This window comes from Perissodus microlepis, chromosome 20 (genome assembly GCF_051167445.1).
Source record: "Perissodus microlepis isolate ML-2025 ecotype Zambia chromosome 20, ASM5116744v1, whole genome shotgun sequence".
Lineage (NCBI taxonomy): Eukaryota > Metazoa > Chordata > Actinopteri > Cichliformes > Cichlidae > Perissodus > Perissodus microlepis.
This window is the reverse complement of record NC_140480.1, coordinates 31,116,104-31,138,858: the sequence shown is the minus strand read 5'-3', so window position 1 is coordinate 31,138,858 and position 22,755 is coordinate 31,116,104. Positions and strand designations below refer to the sequence as shown.

Genomic DNA, 22,755 nt, shown 5'->3' with positions numbered 1-22,755 from the left:
ATCTGACAGTTAAAGGAAGAACTGTTCACGTATGAATACAGGTGTACCTGTGAACTTTAAGGTGGAACTTATTATCGAGGACAGGTTAGATAAAGCACAGGATGCTTTCAGAAGGCTCAGCTCCATTTGGAAATCTAGACAGCTTACACAGAACACAAATCTAAGCCTCTACAACAGCGATGTGAAGTTCTACCAACTAATCAAGGTCTTCTGCAATGGGTGTCTTCACTGAATATGCAACATCTTCAGACCAAAAGTGTGCCCTGAGATGGACACAATCAGGACGAGGAAGAAAGGCAGACCACAAACAACTAGAGCGTGAGGATGAAGGTCAAACATTTGCAGCTTTATGTCTCACATTTAGCAAAGAATGCTAGTAAGAGTAGTTTGGTATCCCTAAGAAACAAAATGTTGGAAAACCGTCAACGTACTCTAAAAAATATTGCTTTACTTTTGTCACCCTGCCAAAGCGTATCCATGTACAATTCTTGAGACTGACGAGCCTTTCAGTGAAAATCCTGGATGCGTGGAGACATGAAGAAAAGGCTCTGACTGTTGATTTTGAATTGCTGGATCAGAGTCTACACATTAACCGAAGCATGGAAAGCAAACCTCATATGCACAGCGTGGAAAACCACATACATCATTTTAGTCTGTAACAAATAAGATTAATGCGAACTCTACTGGGGCGTGCACATTGCTGTGGTGTTCAATGCACAGCAGCCAAACCAGGCAGACCGCAGCGCAAGACCTCTGGGACTGGCACAGTGAGCCTCTGTGAAAGACAGGCCTCGTCTGTCACTCAGCAATGAGGCATCATCCACAGACCCTGGCAGGATGCATAGCATCAACTGTTATTATTATTAATAAATCCTAAGTATAAATGGAATCTGCAAAGGGATATGGGGATTTAAGATTATAAACATTAACTCAAAACATAAATGGAATGTGCGGACTGAACAAGAAAATGTGTTTTGATAGCTTATTTGGAGGTCAAATGGAATAAAGTATATAAACATTCCTCTAAAAATAAAATCCTACCCTTTTTGTGGTGGAAAAACATGAACGGAAAGTGACATTTATAGTGTGTTATGGTGAATCATTCAGAATAAGAGCAGCAGAAACCCCCTTTGAGAAAGAATAACAATGGGATGCTTCAGAACAAAATAAAGCAGATAAAAGCCAGCTAGCTCGTAACTGCTTTGGTCAGATAAGGACTAACAAGATCTGAATTGTGACACTGGATTTTCAGATAAAGAGCTGGCTACCCACAGTAGCTTCACCAAGTAATAACAACCACCTACCTAGCTGCTTCTATTCCCATATCATGGCACAAGCGTTTGATAGCTAATCTCTTAGCGCTGTTAGTGAGGGGTGCTGAGGCCTGGAATGGGAACTGTGGGGGTTTGTGCAGATGCCTGGATAGATAATGTTCACAGGCTTGTCGTCACAAACAATCAAGACTGAACGTGTGTGTGGAAGCAAAGGGAGATAAAGATAACTTTAACTAAACTCGGCTTTTGGTTCATCACTTACAAAGTTGACCGAACTCCCACAGAAAAGCAGATAAAGAGAAACAGAGATTTGGTCCGTTTTATCTCTCTGATGCTGTCACCGTATGTTTTATCAGCCTTTGTGTCTACAATCCTCCTTGATCTCTGTTTGTGTTAGGCACCTTAAACATTAAGCCGAGTCGGCCCTCTGTGATGTTGGCATCTAAAGGCAGCAAAAGATGCTTCAGAGGAAGTAAATCCAATTTATGTATTCCACTGAAACATGACTACGGGGGTAATTCCACACCGAGAGGAAAAAAACAAGAAAAACAATCAACACATGACTTTCTTTCTGTGAAACCCAACCCTCTAAGGGGAAATAAGAAAAAAAGAGGAAACTGAGTTAAAATCTCTCACCTGCATGGTAGGCCACTGATCCTCGGCTCCACCCCGGATGTCTGTTCTTGGGGTAGTCCTGCACAAACATAGACACACCGGTCACAATAGATATCTGCACCAGGTAGCTTCAGTGATTAACAGATTAACAGACGAGCTAATGAACGGCACAAACAGCTTCCCATCGACATAAACATACGTTTTTTTTGACAGTTGGAGTTTCAAGCGGTCAGAAAAACAGATAGATACACAGACTTCAAAGTAATAAAGGTAAAACAGACTCGTGGGCTGAGTCTGTTAAAAGAAGTCCTGCTGGCCTCATCACCTGCGGGCTGGGATAAGAATTTGCATCTCAGAACTTAAGGGCTACGGTTCTCATTTACAACAGAATGAAGTGCTCAAGGTTGGGAATAAATTGAGGCATTTGGGAGGGACTGACTGATGAACTGCACTGTCTGCAGTGATGACAAAGCTGTTGCAGTAAAGAGAGAGCTGGGCGTTAATTTAATGCTCCATCTACGTCCTTATCGACACTTGCAGCCACAAGCTCTGAGTAGCGACCAAAAAAATAAGATCACTGATACAAAAAGCGGAAATGAGCTTCCTCCAAAGGGTGTGCTCAGCCGGAGAGATTTGATGAGCAGATAGGTCATTCGGGAAGAGCTCAGAGTAGCGCGGCAATCACTCAACAGTGAATAGAGCCAGTTGATATTGTTAAGAATCTGACAAGGACGCCTTTTGGGTGCCTGCTAGGTTAGGTGTGTGGGTATTTCCAACCAGAAGGAGACCCTGGGGCAGACCCGGGACATGCTGGAAAGATCACATGTCTGGGCTGTCTTGGGAAGGCCTCGGTGCTGTGACACTCTGGTGATGTTTAATAAATGATTACATTTAATGAACTTTTACTCTGTGTCAGCTCCAAACTAACAGACCACTTTTCATGTATTTGCACAGCTCAAATACTTGAAAGACATTAAATTTAAGGTTAAGCTAACTTGTAAGCAACAGCTTAAACTTTTGCTTAAGCTTTGACTACAAACTCTAGACCAGCGGTCCCCAACCTTTTTTGCGCCACTGACCGGTTTATGCCCGACATTATTTTCACAGACCGGCCTTTAAGGTGTCGCGGATAAATACAACAAAATAAAACTAGTACCGGTACCGAAAAAAAGAAGATTTATTCATAACACATGTGAAAAGACCCAGGAAAACCAAACGATAAAAACGATAACAAAATAACGCTGAAAACCGATAAAAACCCTGAAAACCATACATTTCACACCTGAGCCTTAACTCTCGCAGCCCGGTACCAAACGACTCACGGACCGGTACGAGGCCCGGGGGTTGGGGACCGCTGCTCTAGACTGTATAAGGTATGATTACCTCCCTTGTAAACGTGACTCTAAAGTGGATCAGTTTTAAAGTCAAAATTTAAAATGGTTTATTTTTTAATATCCTAAAATTTCCAAACTTTTACATTACCAAGCAAAAAACAGATTTAATCTATCCATCTGGTAATTATCTATGAATTCTTAACGTGAAAATGTCAAACTGTCTCCGTTCTTTGACTTATTGCAGCTCACTTAACTCAAACAATGAAACTTCTGGGGGGAAAAAACACCACTCGGTTTATAAGCAGCCGCTGATCAGTCACCACCTAGATACTGCTATCGCCACGGGCCAATGACAGAAATGCCTCCAGTGTCACTTATCAGAGCTGAGAGGTTTGTTCAATAAGGGTTTGAGGTAAAACAGTGCGTAGTTTATTTGCCATTTAAGCTCCAGAAACTGCTCGACAAAACCCATTTTTGGTCATACTTTTTCAGACAGCAGAGACAATGAAAAACATTGGAAATATTGAAGAGTCCGGTTGTTCTCGACTGCATGAATGCTCTGCTGTTTTTGTGCGTAGCTGGGGCTGTTAGTCTGCGTCTTTGTCTGGCTTTTTTCACGCCTCATTACATTTAAAAACACTAAACATCATGTTGTTTTAAGTAAGACTTCAAAGTAACAAATGAGACTATAATTCAACAGGAAAGTGTGTGCAGAGGCCAAAGAGGAGCAGAACCAAGGGTTGTTTTCCCAATTCTACCCAACTGGGCTCAAGCTAGAAGAGTCGCCTCCTGCTGGTCATTAGAAAGAAGGCGTGCTTAAGGACTTGGCGTCGTAAATGCAGAGTTTCCACTCATCTATTTTTATATATCATCTATGGCATGAACACATCAGAACTGGTATATGTTTCTCAAATAGGAGTTTTTAAATGGCATTCAGCCACAGCTTCACCGGCTCCATCCTGTGTCGAAACAGCAGCTCCACTCAGACTGAGCTGGATGTGAAGCTTCGTCTCTCACCAAGACAGAAAAAAAATGTCTGATTTCACTTTATAATAACAAGGTTAAAATGATTTAATAGGCTGCAAATCCTAGTTTTTTATGTCCGTTTATAATTCATTTATGCTAAACAGGCTGGCAGGTAGCGTGCACGTCACACACAGTGGCAGATTTAGATCTAGGCAGCTCTGCAAAGCCAGCCTTCAGATTTCCAGAGGAGTTTGAAATGGGTTCTTTATCCATGTTAACATGCTAATGGTGTGAGGATCATCAGTTCTGGATACCTGTCAGCGTCTGCTGAGGGTGTGTTGTGTTCTTTCTCTCTCTCTCTTTCCATCTGTCTGCATGTACAGTGTGTGCGCCTTTCTCCAGGTTTCACCATGCCAACGGTAATAACTATCAGGCCAACTTTTGGATAAGATCACAGAATGACTCAGAGGTAATTACTAAAGATTTTTATCTGTTTTCTAGGCTGCACATCCATTACTGTAGAAACACACTACTGAGCAAGAGAGAAAAGAGCCACAATGACATTATGGTTTTCTTTTATCTCTCGGTGGGCAACATCTTCTAAATGCTTACTTGTACATCCTCTCTTTTTCCCTAAAGTAAATTCTTCCCACTGCACTTCTTTTCATATAGTATTAGCACACAAAAGGCAACCTGAAGACCTTTCATTTTCATCTTGTCAAAGAAATCCAAATATGACGAGGATGACGTCCAGAAAAGAAAACAAATCAGCCTTTAGCAAGACGCTGTGAAGGGAGTTGTGCTTTTATTCAAACAGGCTCTGACTGATGACTGATGCAGACTGAATAGGTAATACATTACCCAAAGCAATATAAGCCAGATGAAATTATTACTATTAGCACCTGTGTGGGATGAGAGGTGAACAACGGGGACAGTGCAGACAGACAGCTTGGCCAGGACAGGCATTCGGAGGCCACGACATCAGGGAAACATCAACGATCCCATCTGACAACCCCATTGGGGCTGGAGGAACAGGAAATGGAGATGGATGGAGGGGGGGGAAGCGAGAGAAGACGAGAGTGAGACATCAGCAGAAGAAGAGAGAGACATGGAGGAATGCAGCTACCGCTCCAAGCCTGAAACCCCTTGATCCGCCAAGTCTGCTCCTCTTCCCCCTCGTCTCAACCACAAGCCTGAGGATTCCTCCAGCTGACTGGCATGTGGGTTCCCCGAGAAGGAAAGGAACGTCTGGGTGTTTTCTCCCTGATTGATGAGCCTGATCAGTGATTTCTAAAATAAGGCCCTATTAGGAACAGCTAAGCAAATAAGGGGAAGATTTAGAGTTTCTAATGTAAACCGCAGACATGTGTCTGATAAATGGATCAACCATTAAATGCTTGTTCTCATAGATGTCTTTGTGGTAATTGTTGTGTCCATCATTTCTAATTCAAAACATGTCCTCAGTGTATTCCATCCATCAAAATAAATATGGTGTCCCTTCCACAACCTACTGATTTAACTAACTCTGATTTAATAATGCCTATTGGCTAGACTACCACACATTTTATTCATCGATGAAAATTATCCACATGGGATAAAAAAATTATACTTTTTAGAGTAAAAAGTCTCAACAGCTGTTGGATGGATTATCAGGAAATTCAATAAAGACATTTGTCATCTTTGTGAACTCAGGTGGCTCGACTGATCATAATTTGTTAGGTCAAAGATTGAATTCATCCAACACTTTGGTTTATAATCAAAAACCTTTGACATGTGGAAAAGTTTGCACATACACGTGCACAAAAAAAGCAACCTCAACTGATGTCATCCACATAGACTGCATATGAAAAATAGATGTAGCCACTGTGACATCATCCACTGGTTTCTGGACTTTGCATTGAAAGAGTGAAAGTGAAAGGTAAAGTTTACAAGATGCTAGTGAGGCTCACTGTGGTGTATGGTTTGGAGACAGTGACACTGGAGGTGCTAGGATGGACTGGATTAGAAATGAGCATATCAGTGTGGAGTGAATGGTCTGCGGTGCCGCTGCAGGGGAGGCGGACGCACCTGAGCGGCATCTGCAATCACGCCTCGCCGGCTTAAACTGGGTTCTGTCTGTCATTTAGGGGGGATTAGCTGGGGGATTCCCATGATGCATTGAGTATTTCCTTTTCAGTCACCTTTCTCACTCAACATGTGTTAACAGACCTCTCCGCATTGAATCATACTTGTTATTAATCTCTGGCTCTATTCCACAGCATGTCTTTATCCTGTCTTCCTTCTCTCACCGCAACCGGTCGCAGCAGATGGCCCCGCCCCTCCCTGAGCCTGGTTCATTATTGTAGGGTCTACCTTACAATATTCTGTCTTTAAGTGATGACATGATGAATCCTGCTTCCAGGCCCAAACTACTCTGCCTTTAATAAGGCTTTTGTGTTTTTTACATGTTTTAATGCTTTGTATCTTGTTCTATTGAATCTCAACAAGCCCCTAAAAACAGTCAGTGATCACTGTCGGCCTCTCTCAGTTTTTATTACCGCTAATCATTTTAAAGCAGTATATTGATATCCTCGTATTGTGGATGGATTTTCTCAGTTGTTCTCCTGACTGAATATCAGCCCGTTTACAGCATCCTGCAATGCGATTGCAAATGTACCGAACCTTCGGGAACCCTCACGTTAACTTTTATTGAGTGGAAAAAAGTTAGCGTTCATCCTCCAGCTTCACTGTTTATATTATGCTAACATAGCTAGGGCGATCGTGGCCCAAGAGTTGGCAGCTCGTCTTGTGATCGGAAGGTTGCCGGTTCGAGCCCCGGCTCGGACAGTCTCAGTCGTTGTGTCCTTGGGCAAGACACTTCACCTGATGGCCAGAGGGACCGATGGCGCGATATGGCAGCCTCGCCCCAGGGCAGCTGTGGCTACAACTGTAGCTTGCCTCCACCAGTGTGTGAATGTGAGAGTGAATGAATAGTGGAATTGTAAAGCGCTTTGAGGGTCTCAAAAAGCGCTATATAAATGCAATCCATTATTATTATAGCTGTGATCACGTAGCACATCACTATATACCAGCTAGCTAAACTTCAGTAACCCTACAAACGTCACTGCTGTTTAGTTTCCTGTCTTCATTTATGTTGGAAATGATAGCAGAGCTGTACGTCTTAATTTGTTTCAGAACTCTCTCAGTCAGAACATGGTATATTTAGATGCAAACTAGCGAGCTAACTTCCTGCTAACTTCTAACTCCGTTAAACTTCATAAATTCGTTTTTTGTGGATGCCTGGATGTTAAACTTAATTGTTACACCTGGTAAAGCAGCAACGCTGATCATTTATTACAGATGAAAGGAAAGAGACCGTTTTTAACTCTCAGTGATGCTGCAGTGATCGTTGGACTTAGGGACCTGCAGAGTTTGGGCCCAGGCACGGCTAATGACGTCAGACTTAAAGACCGGATACATCGCATTGAGGCGACTGTTGTTGTGATTTGGCGCTATATAAATAAACTCAATTGAATTTAATTGAAAGTTGTTGGTGTGTGTTCGTCTGGCGGCTGAAAAGCTGCAGCCATGTCTGTAAGACACGGCAACCAGGAATAAAGAAAGTATGCTGAAATGCATTAAAATATGGTCGGGTCTACCGTGGGTTCATTATAATCAGAGGGACAGCTCAGATCAAGCGCTTTAGAGGCAAAGTTATCAAGGCTGAGGTGGTTTGGACGTGCTGAGGAGGGAAAGTGGGTATAAAGCGGACAAAGGATGTTGAATAGGGAGCTTCCAGGCAAGAAGAAAAGAGTAAGAACATAGAGAGGCTTCAAGGATGTAGTGAAGGAGGACTTGTAGAGGGTTGGTGTGACAGACGAGGATACTAGGAACAGAGTGAGATGGAGGCAGATGATTCGCTGTGGTGACCCCTAAAGAAAATTATTGTTTTAGTGCAATTTTTTTAGCTCGAAGTGACCATATTTGGGACCACAGTGAATGATCGAGTGCTAAGTGTCAATCATTTTTTTTTAGCCCTGAAGGTTGATGTTTGGTTATCCAGAAACAGTGTTAAGCTGGCCAAACACTCCATATTCTGGCAGCCTTTTACATGCAATGTTATTTATTGAAAAAATAATCACAAATTTATGATAATAGGAATATTTTTATTTCCTTTAGAAGGATGCTGAATTTTTGTTTGGTCATGCAACTTTAGCCTGGATCTCTTAGCGTGACAGTGGGCTGTATTCGCCCCATTTCCTGCTTCACATTTATTTCTTGGATTGCACCTTGGTGTCACATTTAACCTGTGCCAAGAAAACAATCTGAGCAGAGCCTGATAGTGTTTAGTTCCCCTTCATTTTGGCGATGAGTGATAAATGAATGATTTTAGTCACAGCCTTTGTATAATTCAAACTTAGCCAAGAGATAAGCATTATTCTCTTGAGGATGCCCCACTTCTCCAAGTTTCATTAAAACCATCCTATAGTTTTTGTGTAATCCCGTTTACAGTCAGACACATATGAATACATGAAAATGCTCTAAACATATAACAACAGGGAGTCCTGGAATAGCTGGTTTGGCCTCACGCCGAGCCTTGATATCAACATCAGAGCCAGTCTAGAATACGACATACAGATATATTTAAAAGAAGTTGTTTATTGCACTTTTTAGTGTAAATTAATAAACTATTTAACTTCCTGTGTTAATATTCTCCTACAGCGTTTGCATTCTTACATGTTTTTATCCCCCAGTTAGAAACCATCCATAGATATGTACTCTCTCTGCAGTGCTGCAATTTTGGTATTCAATAAGTGATAGTGCCACTAATCACATGTACACTCCTCTATTGATGACTGGATTAATTAACCAGCTGGTTTACTCTCACAAAACCCAAACTTTTGAAACATGGTCACTACCCCTGTTTGCCTAGAGCAATGCAAAGAACTGTAAGCTCCTGGAAAGAATAATAAACGGTAGACTTGAATCCACAGCATGGAAGAGCAAAAGCCTTCGATATCAGATCCACAGCTGCTATCAGAGCAGCCTGCATTTCCACACTGTGGCAGAGTAAACAAGTCTGAAAAAGTATAACTGGGAAGGTGCGGGCAGAAAGGAAAACCATGTGGAAGCAGATACCCATCACCTACTGCTGCTATCGCACTGACATATCACAGCACTGTCTAAAAATATAACTCAAGCCATGAAGTGCCGCAGATGTGCATGTACGAGTGTTTGCGTGCATACGTGTGTGAAGAAGTCACAGTTTGCGGGAAGGGAAAGTACTGTTTCTGTTTGTACGTGCCTCACCTATAGGGGTTGGACACAGGCTGTGTAGGGAACTAATGCAGGTCTGTTTGTTTAACCCCATGTCATCAGGCTAAAACCTCCAGCTGCCCACATAACAGCAACTGTCTGTCATTAGCCATTGATGTGACTCGAGAGAAGAGAACAACAGCCTATCTGTGTGTATTTGTTTGGGCATGTCCATCACTTTTTATGGATGCAAGTTCAAATGCAAGATGAAATCAGATAAATTGCTAAATTAGCTCTGTTATTGAATGAGTGCCAGAGAGAGTGCATAGCTGATGTTTAGCGTGGCAGCGTATTTTTCATTTAAGACAGGAGTGTGTCACAAAATTTATAGCTATTTTCCCAAGAAATACCAAATAGTACAATACACTAAAGCCTCTGACTGAGGTAGAGGTAAAAGTCTATTTACAAATACTACTGGAAACTACTGCAAATGGTGCCAAGGAGGCACCAGGAAACCAAAACATCTCCTCTGAGAGAATAGAAAACCAGATATAAGTCAGAGGCAGCAGACCTGTTGGTTTGTGTGAAAGCAGCTGATAAGGGGACAGAATTATATGTTAGTGGAGCTTATTGCAAAGCAAATAAATTACAGATATCGTACTTAAAAGCACCTTTATTTGTCAATACAATCAGAGCTCCCGCTATGCCACTACACAGATAACAGAGGAAATGTTCTGCAGAAATGCATTCAGACTTGCCTTCTGGTGTACCTTGGGGACAAAGTTTGAAAACCTATGTTTTAGACTACTGCATTAAAAGTTTGGGGTCACTTAGAGCAGTTATTGTCTTATTATCAGAAATGTTCATAAGTTAGTTAGTGATTTTTAGTGGAGTATCTACATAGGCCCACTTTCAGGAGCCATCACTTCTGTACTACCTAATGCAGTTTCATGCGTTCAAAGTCAAACTGCTCATGTTGGTACAGCTTGCAATCACTGTGCTGTTATAAGAAGATTTTTTTAAAAAGCTTTCATACAGCGGTTTTCATAAACAAGTTCCAGTTTGGGTTTTATGTGTACCATTTGTTGGGTTTACAACCTGCTTCTCAACTTGTATTTATACTCGTCTTCATGTTCAGTTCTGCTCTGACGTCTTCCACTTCTCTTTCTGCTTTAGTTATCCAACTTACACTGCTCATCAATCAGCTGACTCCCAGCCTAAGAGCTTCCTGCTTCTGTCCAGTGGCCAAGAAACTATTCCACATGCCAATGTACAAAAGAAAAGGACAGACTGAAAGTCTGTTCTTCATCTTTAAATGTATCCATTTTAAATAATACCTTTTCATAGTTCAAGTTAACATCTTCAGACATCATTTACGTCTTTTTCCATCTAGGCACCGTCCAAAACCCAAAAGATACACAGTTTAATCCACATTCATGAAGGAGCTGCTGCCCAGTATGTCTGAGACTTGTTTACGAGAAAGGGGAAAGTAGAGCAGGAGACTGAAGATGGATTGTCATCTGTGTTGACGTGGACGCTGTACTGATCTGCTGTTGTAAAGAGAGAGCTGAGAGTGAAAGTGAAGCTTTCAATTTACACTTCAACCCTCAACTAAAGCCAAACACTGCGGGTAGTGACCGAAAGAATGAGATCTTGGATAAAAGTAGTGGAAATGAGATTCCTCCCAAGGCTGTCTAGGCTCAGCCTTAGAGATAGGGTGAGGGACCTGTTCATTGAGGAGGGACTCAGAGTCAAGCTGCCGAGGATGCATCCTGTGCACCTCTTTGTTGAGGTGTTTTGGGCATGTTGAACTTGGAGGAGACCCCACAACAAACCCAGAAGATGCTGTGAGATGACGGAGCTTGGCTGGCTTAGCAATGCCTTGTTGTCCCATCGGAAAAGCTGGGTGGCCACAGCTTAGACCCAGATAAGTAGTAGATTTATGAAAGCATAAAATAGTCAAGTTTTAGAAAGTGGAAGTAGTGATTGTTTTAGCATTGTTGCATTATAAATGAATGATTCTTTAAAGAGGAATTTATACTAAGTAGCATCCCTGACACTGTTGTTGCACTGGTTGTGATCAGAGGCCTTGGCACAGTAACTGATCCTTTGTTTTATCCTAAGTTGACCCTGCTAGAAAGAGATTCTTGGAGCAGCACAAAAAACCCGTTAGAAGGACTGCTGCATCACAAGAGGAAAAGGAAGAGCGCTGTTCCCAGGACCTGTTCCCGGGGCACACCAGGACAGAGGAAACCGTTTTATTTCTTGTTTGTGTGTACGAGCGTGTAGGCTTTGCTGTGTGTGTGTAGCTTTATGACTGGGCTGCTGTACATTACCAGAGACTCAATACAAGAGGGTCAAGGGTGAACTGAGAAAACCATCTGTCTTTTTTAAACACTGATGGCTACTCAATCAAATACTTTCCATTCACTCCTCTGTCATATCCATTTTTCTCTCCCAGCTGCATCTATACTCCCACAGGGTTACCGTCATTTTTTGTAGGATTTTAAGCAGATGGCGGTTGTTTGTTTTTCAAAACATGAGGGCTTTCCTGCTTCGTTTTTTTTTCACCTGTGTTTTTCCCTTTCCCTTGATTTTTCTAGCTCTTGACGTTTTACCTAGCTTCCCCACCTTGCCATCTACTCTCTACACTCTTCCACCCCATAATTAATCCAAGATCTCTTTGTCCCACAGCCTAGCAACCGCTGTGTGTACCGGATGAAAAACAACTGTGCTACCAACCGTATGCATGCTGTACATTCATAAAGACCCTTATCTTCCGTCTTCAGAGGAATGAGAGAGAAAGCGCGGGGGTCATGACAGGTCTAGGAATGGCAGCGGGGTCAAAACAGATCTTAGATTATGAAACACGCTAAACAACAGCATTTACTTTACACACAAAGAACTCAGACTTATCACATAGCCCAAATTCTTCAGACTTTCCCTTTTGCAGGAAACTGGCAATAGTGGCTTAGGGGATTGAAAAATTTACTCCACCCCCGCCTCCTTTTTCGTCTTTTCTTTTGATCTGTTAAGTGTTTTTTTAAAGCTTAAAAAAATTCCCTAAACTTAACGCTTAATAAGGTTTAAAAAAGCGAGAAATGCCAAGCTATAAACATGTTTTTAACTTCTGTTAAATTTTGGCAGTGTTAACATATGAGTCTACGGAGACTGGATCACTTTTGGAGCCATCCTTCAGTGGCCACTGGAGGAACTGCAGTTTTTGGCACTTCCATGCTGGCTTCATTTTTGAGCCAACGTGTGCTTGTTTAGCACATTTGCATGCTAACTTTCACTAATTTGCATTTAACACAGAGTGCAACGCAGGCTAATAGGAATGTTATTAGCTTCAGGGGTATTCTGAAGATCTGCTCAGATAGTGATGCTCAAGTAAAAGTCATAATAATGGATAATACAGGATTCTTGGGGCTGCTGTTGATACCGTAACGTGTATTAAAAAGGGAAAAGCTGCTTTGGCATCGCTCCTGAACTTAGGCTTAAAGCTTTTATACCAAAAACCCTGATTAAACCCAACAAACAAAAGTAATGCAGCCATTTTAAAAAAGATGAGGGAACCTGAAAGCAAGCAAACTGACTTAAGTAATCGCCACTCAACCGCTTCCTCACCCAGCACTGTCTGTATGTGTTTACTTACATGTGTGAAACCCGACATTTGTCTGGTTTTATCTTTTTCTGCATATAAAATAATTCTGAAAATATAACAATAATGTCAACTAACATTTTTGACATGTGTATTTGTTGCAAAATCAGTGTTGGCTGAAACAAAAAAGAGTTCTTATCATCATTTGTGGATTCTGAAATGCTACTAAAATGAAAATTATAATTACTTATTTTGTTACTCCTTGGATCAAAACATTAGTTACTTTCACTGAGTATTGTAGAAACTGTTACAGAACTACTTATTGCACTGATTGTGAAACGAATGAATGAAAGCAATAAACTGTGATACTCCACGCTCTTACCTTTCCAGTCACAAGGCAGGCCCGACCTAACACATACCCTGCTTTATCCCCCTTTACACTCTACTGGAGATTATAATTAACAAAATGAGCATCATGTTCAGTAACTATAAACCCATCAGAAAAGTGTTTAAAGAGGTCATGGAGAAAAGTAGCATCATTTTCCCATATCATTTTTATGATCTTCCCCCTGCTGGAGATTACAAAGAATGTAGATTTAAGGCATTTTACCCATTGTCTTACACTGCATACCTGATGCCTTTGGTTGAAATATCATTAAGGAAAGGCACTGGATAAACAACTGTGTCATGAAATCAACTTTTTAACTTCTTTCGAGTCCTATGCCTTTCTTTTGTGAGTAAACAACAGCTTAACAGTAACAGTAGGCCATAAGACAGACCAACTAAACAAATAGTTGCAGCTTGTGTCTAAAAAAATATCTTTAACTTATAAAATTCCCCAATGTTTTCACCTGACAGGCTGATAGGCTTGCAGTACATGTGCAGAAACTCTGCTAATATCACAACGTAGTCCATTTAAACAATTTTATTTATTTGCCAATTTTAAAGAATTCCATAGCTACGAAGGAAACGTGTAAGTGGAGCACGCATATGCTGTCCAAGTCTATTTTTTCCACTCACCTTCTCCTATACATCTGTATAGCTCTATATCTTCCCGTCGTCCAGTAAGGTGACCTATGCATCCCCTCGTTTCTCTTCTATATAAATTCCCTGTGAAACCTTGAAAGATGTTATAGAAGTTTCATCTTTTGTTTTTGTTATTAAAAGGAGCCGAGTTTTGACCCTGGGAGAGGCAGTGCTGGCAGCTCTCTGTAGGCCTTGGCTTTGGCACTTACTAATATTTCACATCCATAACACTCAAGGCTACACTTAAAGGGTGGGAAAAAACTCACAAATCATTAACCCACATAGATGAAGAAATAGTTCCTGAGTCATCGGAGTTTAATCTTGTCTTTCATGAGGAGGGTTAAAACAGCTCTCTTGAACCTATTACTCCTTTTATTTTAAATCTCTGCAGGTGTGTATTGAAAGGTCTTGACATATTGATCGTAGATTTATTCAATTTCAGCATCTCTTGTCTATCAGTTTCACTATATTCTGCCTGTTTCGTTCTTTAAAGCCGGCCAGCACTCGAAGTGGCGGTGCTAATGCTGAAATTGGAACCGCATGTGCATACTTTGGAAAAAGAAATAGGGGTTCAAACGAGAGTGTTAAAATTTCGTTAATTGTATTTTCCTCTTAAAGGTGTTTCATCTCCCCAAAGTAGGCCATTAAAGAATGGGTAAACTGCTGGATAATGGGAATAAAAATCAATTATAAAGGCACAGTACCAATACATTTACTACTGAACTATGCTCCAAAATCTAAAAACAGTTTTACCAGCTTAGCAACTCATCCTATTTTCTCAATTCACTGGGATCTGCATGTATGTGAAAGAACTTATAAAAGGACAAGAGTGCCGCTGCTCTTCCATCAGGCCAAGATTACAACATTCCCAAGACAGGGCCTGAGGAACATTTTGTACATGGTAATTATCTGCCTAGTTCCCAATTCAGGCTTTTGTCAAAGTTTTCCATCATTAGCATGTTTTTACCTCGACCACTTGTCGAACTATGGGGAACGGAAAGGGCGCGTATGAGTGAGTAGAATCCAAGAATAAGTCAGTGGGAGACGTGTTCATGCAGTCCACATGCTCTGAAACCATTAAGCTATGCTTTTTAATATATTACAATGTGGAAAATAGGCATGGTGGCTAAATGCTGAACACCCCCTCCCCCAAAGAAAAAAGAAAAAAAAGTGAATGTAGGTGTAAAAATGTCAAAAGCTGTTCTTTTCTTAGAAAGCTCACCCTTCTTGCCAAGCCCAGGGCAATGTAGCATTTCTCCCCAGCATCGACTATCTCCACTTCATAGTAATGACAGCGGGTGGTGAGTGGCTGTCGGGCCTGGGCCAAACCCACATCCATAATACTCTTTCCTTTGCCAACATACTCCAAAAGCTGAGAAAGAAAAAAAACATGCAGAGAAGAAGAAGAATGGGGGTTAATATGCTGAGAAATAAACAACAGACTCACATTACCAACCAAAAGACTGCAGGGTTTCAGACTCTGCGTGATTGGCTCCATTCTGCAACTAACTGTATTTATGACACAAGTATTAGCCCCTGAATCGTTGTAGCGGTGCAACCAGGGGAAAAAATATAAAGAAATATGCAGCTGAGGTCTACCATTACTTTTGTAATGGTTGTCAAAGGTACAGCTGCAGGCAAGCAGGGAACTGTGGTAATGTTTTCAAAGCACATACATGTAATCTCCATGAAAACGGACACCCGTTGTTTGTTCAGCTCAGCCACTGATGTCATTGTGTTTCTCTTACTTTCTCAACTCTTTCAGAGTTTGTATTAATGACCAAGTCCTTGCAGAGGACCACTTCAGCCTCTTTGAATTTATACAGACTTTTAGCTTCCATCATTTACGTTTCTTAAACCACACCACTGGGTCATTTTTTGGACAAGACACTAACTTGTTCTTAATGAACATTGACCAAAAGGCACAAGATTTTAGACACCTATTCGGCATGAGTCACAGGCATCATATATAGTTTAGTGTAACCAATGCTCTTTTGTCGTTTTCAAATTTCACCATATTTGGTGAACGTGCAATATAATGTCCACCCTGGATGTATTTCAAATAATGTTTGGGTAAGCATTCATGGCCACTGTATAATGAAGTCTTTGGTCATCTTCTGAGGTTTTCTCTGGCAGTACCAAGAGGTTATCAAGGGGTTTTTTGAAAAATATCGCAGCAATTATTGGTGACTGCCATGAAATTTGGTACTGAATATCCATCGTGTCAAACTGGCAACATATTTGATCCCATAACTTGCTATTGGCACTATAATTGTCCTAAATATCATCTATATACATGCATTGAAATATGGTACAAATATTCTTGATTCCACACCAATGAATCCCTTTGATATTAAATATCCAGATTTTACAAAGAGGACACCAGTTTACTCCAGGTTTTGGGTGTTAGGTGAATTTCTGTTAAGGTCCCTCCTGTCCAGTCTTTAGTGTTGTTAGAGAATTGTTTTCTTTGTTTTCATCTGTGCCACTGTTCCTGGACGGTTCATTGTTAGATGGTTTTGGTGAGTCCTTCAGATCTTACGAGAATTTTCTTCTCCTCACTGATCTTCAGATAAACCTTTGCGTTCTTCAGTGGTCTAGTGCAGCAGTCCCCAACCTTTTTTGCACCACAGACCGGTTTATGTCCGACAATAATTTCACTCACCGGCCTATAAGGTGTCGCGGATAAATACGACAAAATAAAACCAGTACCGGTACCAAAAAAATACAATTTATTCAAAACACACGGGAAAAAAACCCATGGAAACCGAGTTAACAATAAAAACGATTAACAAAATAACGCTAAAAACTGATAAAACCCTGAAAACTATGAATTTCACACCCGAGCCTCAACTCTCGCGGCCCGGTACCAAACGACTCACGGACCGGTACCGGTGGCCCAGGGGTTGGGGACCACTGGTCTAGTGAACTTCATCGTTCATTGCGAAAGAATCAGCCCAAGATTGTGTAGTAACATCCCGTTTCCGCTGTGAAAGTTTCATCGGAAGTTCTGCTGAAAGATTTTGCAGGTGCGGAAAGGGCAGATGATCAAGACCCGTGGGAGTTTCATTTTGCACTTCACTGGAAATGTCTCACTATTCCATGTAATCCTCAACTGTACCAGCTCTTGTTGTTTGTGCAGCTTTCGCCTTCTAAATGAATTAACTTTAAAATGGATAAGCATGAAATCCCAACAGGTATTCATCTTTCCCTCAAGATAAATAAAAACTCTACTTATCCCCTAAACTTTCCACTGGTAGGGCTGACAAACAAAACCATGAATGCCTTAGAGGAGACACCGTTCAAAAATGTCTCACCTGTTTCTATGAAGGCAGGGTGGATAGGAAACACAGCTGATCAAGCTTGGGCAGGACCCAGTGTTGTTATAGAGGCCAGGGACTTAATTAACCACGCAACTAGCTGTTACAAGTGTATCCTAAGTGAGTGGGCATTATGATAGATTGACACTTCCAAACCCAGTCAAACCCTCACTGAATCGCCCACAGGGACTATCCTACAAGTACGAACAGCCACTCCAGACTGAAGATCCATTACGTGATGGTAATACAATTACTTTCAATTCTATTTTGGTCTTAAGCATCTAAACAGGTGAAGATGGGTGGGAACAGGTGAGTAGGTGGACAAAGCCTTTAGTCTGAGCGGAGTTTCCATGTCATGTGAGGGAATGTGTGAGCATGTGCGCAACGAAGAATACACCCCCAGGCTGAAAGTCTAGGATGACAGACGAGGTGGGGGTAGACAAAATTACTTCTGCATTAAGCCTCTGTGATTCTGAGCGTGCAACACCACCTGGGTGTGCTACGATTCCGTAGCCAGCCACTTAAAACGACACACCTGGTGGGAAAAGCTATTCAACATGTATGTCAAAAAAGTCAAGTGTCTCAATTAAGTTATTACAATTTTTTTCACTTTGTTATTTGCTGTTGCTTAGCGATCTGTCAAACTGAAAATGATTCAGAAATGGAGCTGAGGCAATCGAAGGTGATTAAACTGGTTAAATAGGACTGTACTTGTGTAGTTCATGTAGTTACACGCATTTTATTAACAGACATAAAAACCAAGAGTTATTGCAGCATTCCAAGTATGCAGAGACTAAGGAAACCACACAACCAATATCAGATTGTTATATTAGATAACCAATGTAATAGATTGCAGGATATCGATTTCAAGATCTTTTTATAGTGCTAACGATCACTACCTAGGACTTACTTTTCTTATGGGACATACAGTCGACTCTCTGCCAGAAAAACTAAGTACACCTCATGATTCGACCAGTCAGTCGACACATCGATCACTGGTTGAGGACTGTGATATCAGCATAGTGCCATGAACATTTACACTTCATTCGCTGCAGTCTTTTCCTGGCTGCTCAGAAAAAGTTATAGAAATCACAGATTCAATGATGGGATAGGAATCGAACACGCAGAAACAGGACAAAAAAATATCAGTAGTGAAGATTTTTCCGCAGTTTTATGCAGAACCCATGTTTTCCAACTGCTGCAGCAATTTCCCCCTGTGCCATCTGGGAATCCCAGCACTCGCTCTCTTTGATGTAGGATGTAAAAATGCCAGTGGAGACCAACCTGCTCACAGACCTGTGCCTGAAGCCCAGCCACAAGCTGAAATAAATTTTTGGTCCCCACTGCCATACACAAGGACAGCCACAGCAAGCATTCAGTTTTGGGGGCTACCTGGGGATAAATACCCACTGCAGAAGTCCTGCACACAAGGTTTTTCCTATATATTGGATAAATGTGCCGCCCACCAAAGACGTTTTGGCCTTCCCCCAAAGGAAAATTACCAGGACTGTGATTTTAAACAAGTTAAACAACTGGGGATGAATTTGCCCTAAGTGAGCTAATACAGACAATTTTTGGGCCAATCGCCCCTACGTGCTTAGTCAATCCGCCAAAGGCCTATTTTGAGTCAGGAAAAACCCTGACATACCTTCCATGAGTTTTTCTGTATGCAGGAAATCTGAAGTGATTTAATAGCCAGCCAGCAGTTGGTAATGTAACATCCCATCATCTTCTTGTCTTTTATTTCTTGCAGTCTTCTCCATATTGCTTTGGTGTGTGATAGATGCCTAGTAGTGGCAGCAAATATTTCCTCTTTTGTTCTGCGGAGTTAGCATCAAGTGATATTTGCTTGGTTTTATGCCAATTTTTTAAAGTTACTATATTACATACATGGAAATGTTAACTAATATTTAGACTTTAAGGCTATTTTTTGTTGTTTTATTGATAGGGTCACCATCCCAGTCCTAGTATTTCCAACTTGTGTTTGTTGTTGTTTTTGTTGTCCAAGTTCCTCTTGTGCTGAAACATAAAGCCAACACCAAAATCTGCAGTTCCTTTAAAAGCCACCAGAGGCTGGCTCCAAAAAACGACTCCAATTTGAAAATGTCCAACTTTACATCCCTAAAATTTATGCTAACAGTCTGGCATGATTAATGGTTTTGTGTCTCTCTTGATTGTCTCTACCGTCATAAAAATCTCTTTTTTAATTTTGTTATTTCCTTTTTTTTGTCTCATGTAAATATGGTCACTTCTAGGTCCAAAAGAAAAACTAACAAGGCAGGAGCCAAGATGCTCACACTGAAGCTTCAAAATGTAGAGTCCACAAACCAAATGGGTGACAGTGACCATTTTTATATAAAGTCTATGTCCAGACACAAAAATGAGGGTAACAACAACAACAGTTATCGCAACTGAAAATTTCTCATCTCTAACCTTCCAGGTACATTTACTTTGTTTCTTTCATTAATGCACTGTTGTGCACATGTACTATTAAGAAAAATAAATAAATTATTCACTCTAACGCATGTTCCACAGCAATCAAAACGCCACCAGCACTAGATCTGAATTTTACCATCTCTACTAGTGTTTTAAAATTCGATTAGATCTTTAAATGCAGAGTCTGACACTTGGTGCAATTTTTGACTTCACCAATTAAAGTGTCATTTTCTGTCTTCACTAAAAAAAATTAAAAAAGAAAAATCTGCTTTTAAGGGATCAACAAACAGGATTTCTGACATCACAAATACAGTGGATACCAATTATGGTCAAACATCATCTTTTGTGCCCAGCAATTACCTTTTTAAGTTATTCTTATATTCTGGAAATATTGTTGCACAAAAAACAAATTTGTATGCTTTAATACTCATTATTAACTAATGTCTACTTATAGTTTGACAATACTGTTAAGCGCTAACTGTAACTGTCTGCAGAAATGTGTGTGTAATGTGTGTTTGTCAACATTTTAACAGCACAGTATGTGCCTGAGCAGCAAAAAATATTAAGATTAAACGCAAACTTAATCCGTAGTGCTACTTTTTCTGCTTAACATCTATAAGTTTTTATACTTTTGAGTGATTTGCAATCAACAGAGAAGCAGTAACTGCAGATTGTTCGCCGTATTAAAGGCTGAACAGTTTCTTTCCCCTTTCACAAAGGAAATCTCCACAGTAACCGGTGCCAAAGCCTCATTTGTTTAGTCTTTGTAATACCGTGTTGATTAATTGTTCATGGATAGCTTTCAACATTAGCCTCCACCTTAACCTGCTGCAGTTCATGCCTGGACAGCTGCTTCTCCTTTGGGAGAGGAGGAAAGAGTTTCGGTGTGATGAGCACTCAGTCACACCTCTTTTTGCTTCTTGCTGCTGAGTAATGGAAGGAGGAGAGAGACAAGCGGGCAGAAAAAGAGAGATGTAGCCTTGAGCAAAGCATGCCTCACTGAGACAGCTGACAGCCTCCCTCTCCCTTTCTTTATTCTTGCTATCTCACTCCTATAATTCTAAGCGGTGAGAATGGTAATGTTGGTGTGCAAGGCCATGTTTTGTTGAGTTGCTGCCTGGGAAACAGATGTAACACCCAGACATTGGTCTTGCCAGCTTCCTGTCACAGCTAACAGGGAAACGTAAGTAGGAGGTGAAAATGAAATTAGGAGACTGCTTCTTTATCATGTGAATCAAATCTGAAGACCAAATTTTAACCCAATTAAACACAACACCTGCATTTTAAAACAGCCCTGATACTGTCACACCTGTGTGACCACATTGTGTGACCTCAGTATCCGTCAAAATAGAAAGCAGCAAACCAGCACAATTCTGCCATGTTTTTACTTGAGTGGTTTTATGTAGGCTGTCAGAGCAAAACAGAAATACACAGTCAACAAAAGCAATTCATGACTCCCTGAGTTTGAGAACAGAAGTCTGCAGATGAGAGGATTGGAAAGCCTAACAATACTGCAATATTCCACATGTCAGTGACATTTAAAGTAAGATTAGATTTTTCGCTTCAAACTGCTCACTCATCCAAGTGACTTCTTTTTCTCCCACTGAAAACGCTGCGTCCAGATGAACAGAATCAACTCTTTGGGATTTCCTTAACTTAACGCAGTGGTTCCCAAACTTTTTTTGCTAGGCCCCCCTTTGTTTTACAAGAAAAATGTTCGGGCGTGATTATTTTACGTGTAGTTGTTTGTTTTTTTCCCCTGTGTAATAATATTCAACATTGCAATCAAATCAAAAAATGTCTCTCTGTGCAAAATGGGTTTAAAAACATAAACAGCTGTGGGATACTGTTTGTCCGTGATTTGAACCAGGGGACAAATCGTTGCCGGATCAGCCTGATATTATTTGTATCCCGCTGTAACTTTACTGTATAAAGAGCTAACATCTCCAAAATGTCAGGAGTAGTTAGTCATTACAAGAAGTGTTTGTGAACTAAAAATCAAGAATGTGGGATACTGTTTGTCCGTGATTTAAACAGCCCAGCGCTGCTCCCGACAAAGGGAAAACCAATTCTGCAGGGGAGACCTACCTCGGCACTTGTGCAGGTGAAGCCAAAGGGAAGATTTGCTTCACCATATTTTCTAGTCTTTGGCTTAGAATGAAGTTGGTTTGGAAACATATTCAGCGATGCTTCATCTCCTGCTTTGCGTTTCTGTAGGCGCCCCGTGCTAACAGTGTCCAAGCGTTTTGTTTTTTTCCCCCCCTTTTCGGGCGGGCCCCACACTTTGGGAAGTTCTGACTTAATGATTGAGCATGCATCAAGACTCTTCAAAGAAGAGCTCTATTGGGTAAAACACTTTAATCACCAAAGCAATGCTCTGTGATGTTGTTAACTGCTCCAAAAAGTTAAAACAGCCCTGATACTGTCACACAGTTTGATCACCTGCTGAAACATCCTTACTACTTCTTTGGGTTTTCACTGCATTTATATATTTTATTCTTTTCATTCTGAACATGTTTTTCCTGGATTTGTTTGCTTTTCTTTTTATTGCATATGCGCTAACTTATGGACATCACGATGGTGCAGTGTTTAGTACTGTCACCTATATGAATGTAGGGTGACCAGATGACCGGGTCTTCCCAGAAAGTGACATGTAACTCCCATTGCACCCTCTTGGACTGCAGGTAGCAATGGAAGTTCTGCAGCATGCTAACCGAAGCGTGCTACAGGCAGAGAACCCATTCATGTGCCACTACACCGAGGCTGGAAAGTCCTGCTTGCATTACTTCAATAAATTTAGTTGGAAACAGTGTAATATGATAAAAGGCTAAAAGCTTAGGTTAGTTCCATTTTTTATTTATAATGAAGATTTAATTACAGTGGCACATATACAAGGGGCAATTACAATAAATACATATAAATCATTTGGAATCAGCTAAATTGTTATT

The 22,755-nt window shown here is 40.9% G+C and overlaps 1 protein-coding gene across 2 annotated transcripts in view; it reads right to left on the bottom strand.

The window, feature by feature from the left end:
* spryd3 (SPRY domain containing 3) overlaps positions 1-22,755 on the bottom strand; it is a 75,382-nt gene that overhangs the window by 23,983 nt on the left and 28,644 nt on the right. Inside the window, exons 7-8 of one of the 2 annotated variants that reach the window (XM_084918353.1) lie at positions 15,274-15,423; positions 1,911-1,968 (exon numbers count right to left, since the gene is read on the bottom strand). In XM_084918353.1, the coding sequence (XP_084774479.1) occupies positions 1,911-1,968; positions 15,274-15,423 (208 nt within the window). The remainder of the gene's footprint in view (positions 1-1,910; positions 1,969-15,273; positions 15,424-22,755) is intronic. The other variant, XM_084918354.1, reaches the window with a different exon arrangement.